Source organism: Sebastes fasciatus, chromosome 13, assembly GCF_043250625.1.
Source record: "Sebastes fasciatus isolate fSebFas1 chromosome 13, fSebFas1.pri, whole genome shotgun sequence".
In the NCBI taxonomy this organism is placed as follows: Eukaryota; Metazoa; Chordata; class Actinopteri; order Perciformes; family Sebastidae; genus Sebastes; species Sebastes fasciatus.
The window spans coordinates 9,520,597-9,526,596 of NC_133807.1; the positions used below are offsets into that span (position 1 = coordinate 9,520,597).

The following is a 6,000-nucleotide window of genomic DNA, read 5'->3' on the forward strand; positions in this document are numbered from 1 at the left end:
GTGCAAAAAAGTTTCCATTTGATATATATTTGTTTGTTTGAGAGAATAAAAGTGCAAATAAAAGAGAAGTTAGAGGTTCTCTATACTCAATATTCAGAGTATTATTATAGCAGCAAAGTAATGTCTACCTGAGCAGAGAATGAAGTCACTCTCCCTCTGTGCGTTGTAATCAGAGCTTCTCCTTGAGCCGGTGCCGGCCATGCGTGCTTTTAGAGCATATTCGTGCATGTGACCTTGCCCCACTGGCTAGCTCATGGCCGTCGCTCTGGACTGCTCTGCACTGCTCTCATATGGTTGTCACCGTTGTTTGCACTGTTAGCGCTGTTAGCACAGTTAACTATGAGCCGCTGGCTTGCCGTCGCCATGTTGAGAGCCGTTGAGAAGCAATATAAATGCTCCCAATCTCACATTTAGCCCCTTTAAGAGTGTGTCAGTGTATGCATGTTGAGCAGTGTGGAAATTAGGGATGCTGATTTAGAATTTTTTTTTTTTAAACCGATAACCGACCCTCATTAACCGATTATTAACCGTTAACCGTCAAGATTAGTGCGTCGCGTGCATCGGTGCGGCAGCTGCAGTGAATGAGCACAACAGCCTACTGAGTCCCTATAGTTCACCCGTTCGGGAGAGTTACTGTAGCAGCCACGGTGCTGCGTGTAGTATCGAGGACACATGCAGCCACTTTACCGTACCATTTAATTTAGCTGCTAGTTTGTCAGTTGTGTGTCAGCCCGGCGTAACGATAGCGAGTGTCCGACAGATTGTGTGTGCTTGGTTTATGCTGTGTTCGGAGATATAGCATTGCTGGTGGCTTCGTGCCCGCCGTTGTCACACACATGCGGTCTGTCAGCGCGGCGTAACGTTAGTGAGTATCTGACAGACTGTGTGTGAGTGGCGGGCGGTGAGTTTGGGGTTGTCGGTGGCATTATAACTGCGAACGTAGCTGTAGCAGCGTGTGTACAGTTTATTTGTCTGTGAATATATGCTACAACTCCTCAAGACCAGAGCCAACTTCCCATATCTGCAACACCGGCTCAGACTCTCTTAACGTGGGCTGTTAAGGTGGACCTGCTTTCCTCCTTTAAGTGACAAGACGCTCGAGTTTCGCTCAGCTTTTTAATACATTTTTAATATTTCTTTTAACCGTTTAACCGATAGAATTAATCGGTTCATATTCTTAACGTCGGTTAACGGTTAAACAGTTAATTATTAACATCCCTAATGGAAATGTTGGATGTGTGTTGTTGTGTTAAATGTTAGGTGCATCATTAAGAGCCAGTGGACCCACGGTGTCCCTGATGGCAGAAAGCACGACACAACAGAAATGTACTACAAAAGAATAAATACAGAGAAGTGCATATACAGTAGGAATATGTGTGTGTGCGTACGTATGTGTGTGTGTGTGTGTGTGTGTGTGTGTGTGTGTGTGTGTGTGTGTGTGTGTGTGAGTGTGAGTGTTAGAGACAAAAACAAAAACCGAGGGGCACAAAGAGGAGCAGTTCGTCGTCTTTGTGTCATCAAACAGACAGAACTGAACACCTACAGTAGACGTAGAGAGAGAAAGAGAGAGAGAGAGGTGAGAAAGAAGCATTGCACCTCGATGTGTGAGGGATTTGTTACTTTGAGATAGTTTTCAGTGAAATGTGTCTGACTTCTCACACTCATCACTGAGTGGTTGGTGGGGGGGCTGCTACTGCTGTAATCGGCCTGTTTCTCACTCACTGAGCAGAATAATGAGATGAGACTTTTTCTCGTTCCTGCTCTCCTTCTCTGCAGTCATTTTCCACACTCATTTTAGCTGCCATTTCTCTTCGTACTGTCTTAACTGATTATAAAGTACAAGATTATTGTAAGCAAGAAAGAAAAGATAGAAAATTCTTTATTAGGAATCACCCCTTTGAGATGTACAATCTCGTTTTCAAGGGGGTCCTCAATGACAATAATACAATATCAGCGAAGCCAAATGTGACCAAAAAAACAAACAAACAACATAAAGACATAAATATCAAATAATAAGACATAAATAATCAAAAGATCATACTCATTCATTCGTAGATTATAGGAAAGTATTAATGTATTAATGTCAGTAATAGCATTAAGTAATAAAGTTATAAAACCTAATGAAAGACTGTTATTATGGACATGTACAACTGATCCTCTAATAAGAAAATGGGGCATTTTTGAAAAGTTGAACGATGATATGAATTGAATCATTTCAGGTAGATTTACAGGCGTTCTTAGCTATTGACTTAAAGACTGCACAAACAGAAGAAAGGAGCTGTATAGAGTTTCCCAATTTTTACTGATAATTACAGGAGAAAGTACCATAAATGTTTTTTTTAAATAGTGAGGGTAATTGAAATGTATGAATTTAAACATAAACTGCAGATAAACTGCAGCCAATATCCTTATGATGGGAAAGGGCAAATTAAGAGTAAAGAGAAAAGGATTTTGATGAAGAGAAAAATAAACCAATAAATTCTGTTTAATAAAGACGGGTGAACAAGTGAGGGATAATGTACAGCCGGTCATTGATGTGAAATATTTGTCGCTCTGAATGGCTTTATTTCACAACAATGAACGGCTCGCTGTACATTATCCCGCTTATTTCAAGGCTACTTGCTTTAGAAATCAATAATTTGACACAAAAACAATCCGCCAGAGGCCGACATCAGAACTGCGCCCATAGCAAAGGTCTGCTATAAAGAAAATATTACTATATTACTATATATATATATATATATATATATTACTAAACAGTATATACTGTATATTACTATAAAAAATCGCAATACATATCGAATCGGCACCCAAGTATCGTGACAGTATTGAATCAGGAGATAGGTGTATCGTCCCAGCCCTACTAGAAATCAGAAGCCTGCTTTAAATGACAAAGAATTTCGAGCAGTAAATTTGTCTCCGTTATGACTGCGAACTGCGTTATTTGCCGTGTGAGAACGGAAAGCTTGACAGACGTAACAAACGTGAGGAGGAGGCTTAGGCTTAGCAAACTTAGCTTTGTCCTTAAAAACTTTGGATGTGTTTTCCGAGTCTGAAAGTCTTCAGCTATGATACGTCCTGTCTCTATTTGCATATTGTGTCAATGAACAGTACATGCACACGTGTCAAACTGTCGCTCCTCATCATCGTCACCACGTCCTCATCTGTCTGCAGTGATCAGATGATAGATGGTATACGTGTGTGTGTGTGTGTGTGTGTGAGTCTCTATGGACATGCTTACGTTACTTATGTGTGTCTGTGCAGTAGGAAGAAGTTTAATGTCTGTGTGTGTGTGGTGGGTAGGACATGTTTATGATGTTTATGTGTGTATTTTCTTAGTGCGAGTGTGTTTCTGTGTGAGAGAGAAGCCAGAGGGCGAGCTCGAGGCCTGAACCAGTCGCTTCAAACTGCTACTGCTGTCCAGACTATTGTCACTCACCACCCACGGACGCCTAATAATGTTGTGTTTGTGTGTTTTGTCCTTTCCTTTTTAATTGTGAGTTGAGTTACCAGTCCTGTGTTGGTTATATTATCATCAGCAGTGAATTAATGCCATCATACCTTTTTCCCCCACAGCTGATTCACAGTTACTATTAACAGAAAGACGAGCTGTCAATAACTGTCAGCCTTATAGTGGCTGAGCTATAGGCTCATGACGATGACGAACCTGCTAATAACAAACAACTGACAACAGTGTGTTTTTTTCATGCAAGGCAACAATGATCTTAATGTCTGCTTCGTTCAATACAGAACTTCTTCAGTTTCACAAAGCTTTAAAAAACAGATTATTTAGTCAGTTAGAAGAAAAAAAAGCAAGCAGCATACATCTGGTCATGTATATACTAGGGCTGTTAATCAATGAAAATATTTAATTGTGATTAATTGCATGATTGTCCATAATTAATGATTATTCTCAAATTATCTGTTCAAAATGTACCTTAAAGGGAGAGTTGTTAAGTATTTAATACTCTTATCAACATGGGAGTGGGCAAATATGCTGCTTTATGCAAATGTATGCATATATTTATTATTGGAAATCAATTAACAACACAAAACAATGACGAGTATTGTCCAGAAACCCTCACAGGTACTGCATTTAGCATAAAAAATATGCTCAAATTTGCAATTCGATGACCGCCTGTATTTATTTGATATTTATATTTATTTGTTATTATCGCAGAAATCTCCTAATATATACAGTACGTACATGACACACAGTATATTTAGTTATGTCTATTGGTTTATGTGAAAAAAGGCACAGCTGCTGTGTTTTGAATCTGCATGTAGCTGCTTATCTGCTGTTGTACAGTGACAGCTTTTCAGTGAAGTGTGTGATGTTTAGCTGCAGAGGACAGAATAAGAGGTTACACTGATTCTGTGCTTCACGATGAACCCTTGTACTTGTGCTGTTCATTTCACAGAGGACAGCTTTGCTAACAGCTTTTTCCTCTAACCCAACAAAGAAAAGGTTTTCTACATTTATGCATTGATGGGTAACTTTGCTATTTCAACCTGGACCCTATTTTCCCATGTTTTTGTGTCTAAGCGACTAATGGGGACAGCAATTTCTGAAATTGCTCCAGTATTGGGGGAGAGCGCTGTAAACGGCAGCTGCTCACAGGCTGCAATGTGTTGCTATTGGGGCAAGCTGGCACCGTCATTTATGTCCACTAAAACTGCTTGTTTTTGCCATGACAGGCTCTGATTGTTATTATAAGTGTCTGACATTATGGAGAGAATCTTGCTCAAACAGAAGTCTTGTTCTGAAATCTGGCGAGGTGACGTGTTGCTGGAAGACAACGGTGGAATAGTGGAATACCTCCATGGTGGAAACGTGAGCGCCGGCCGGGCAGAGTTTGTTGTGTTGGAATGCAGAAAGCATAGCTTAGTGTTATCTAAAATATTTCCAATGTCATGGCTGAATAATTAGATGATTTCCACAATGTGGATGAGGTCTTTGAAATTCAACGGCCGACCGTATTTATTTGAGACGGATATTCAAATTTCACAACGAGACTTCTCCTTGAGCGGGACTTGGGACACAATAACAAACAGACTGGATCAAGTGAAAGGTCAGAAAAATGTCTTATTTCTCTGTATTCTTACATCATGGCTGCCGCGATCTAATAGCATATGGAGATATCTTAAATCAGCCACAGCACTCAAACATGAGTCAACATGGTTGGATGAGAGTCAGACTCATGAAAAATCATTACCCTAATTGGTGCTTGCTCTCCTTTCCCACGCAGTGTGTGCATCAATAGAGGGACATTTAGCAATTATCAACCTCCTGATACAGGTTTGTATAGACTGTATTTGACCTCGCTGACCTCAGTACGGTGAGCATAGCTCTGTATCCGTCTTGTTATGTTCACATCACTAGTTTAATCCATTGTGTCTCCATGCAGTCCGGATGTGTGTGTGTGTGTGTGTGTGTGTATGTGTGTTTGTAATCCTCCTTACCCACGGCCTTGAGCGAGGTGTACTTGTTGAAGCCGATTCCCAAGTTATTGTGAGGGTGAGACAAGGCCATGGCTGGACCCAGGGGAGACAAGGCGGCGTTGTTCAAATGGTTATGATCTAAGGACCAGAGAGAGAGAGAGAAAGTTTCCATTTAAATGTTGTACACGTAAAAAAAAATACATTTCTGAAGTGTCAGCCAGAGGAAATGCAAATCAGTACATGTTTCAATCAACTGGTGTTATGAGAATATTCTCAAGAGGGAGTAACAATATCACAAGTCCTGTGTAACTCTGGTACATCCTGGCCTTTTAGGACGGATTCAGACTTTAAAGTTTTTTTTCCTTTAAACGTAATGTTTGCTACCAGTATTCTAAATGTGACGTATGATGCTAGTTAAGCTCTTTTTTGGGAGGATGGATGTAATGCTCCAGCTGAGGCTGGATAACCATTTGCGCATTTTCTATCAGCCCTCATTACATAATGTTTCTGCCTAAATTAATGAATATATTCATAAAGCCTTTAGATGAGCAGGTTGCG

The 6,000-nt window shown here is 40.4% G+C and overlaps 1 protein-coding gene across 5 annotated transcripts in view; it reads right to left on the reverse strand.

Moving 5' to 3' along the window:
- LOC141780182 (protein shisa-9) overlaps window positions 1–6,000 on the reverse strand; it is a 167,182-nt gene that overhangs the window by 13,093 nt on the left and 148,089 nt on the right. For all 5 annotated transcript variants that reach the window (XM_074655302.1, XM_074655301.1, XM_074655298.1 and 2 more), the window contains one exon: window positions 5,464–5,580. In XM_074655302.1, the coding sequence (XP_074511403.1) occupies window positions 5,464–5,580 (117 nt within the window). The remainder of the gene's footprint in view (window positions 1–5,463; window positions 5,581–6,000) is intronic.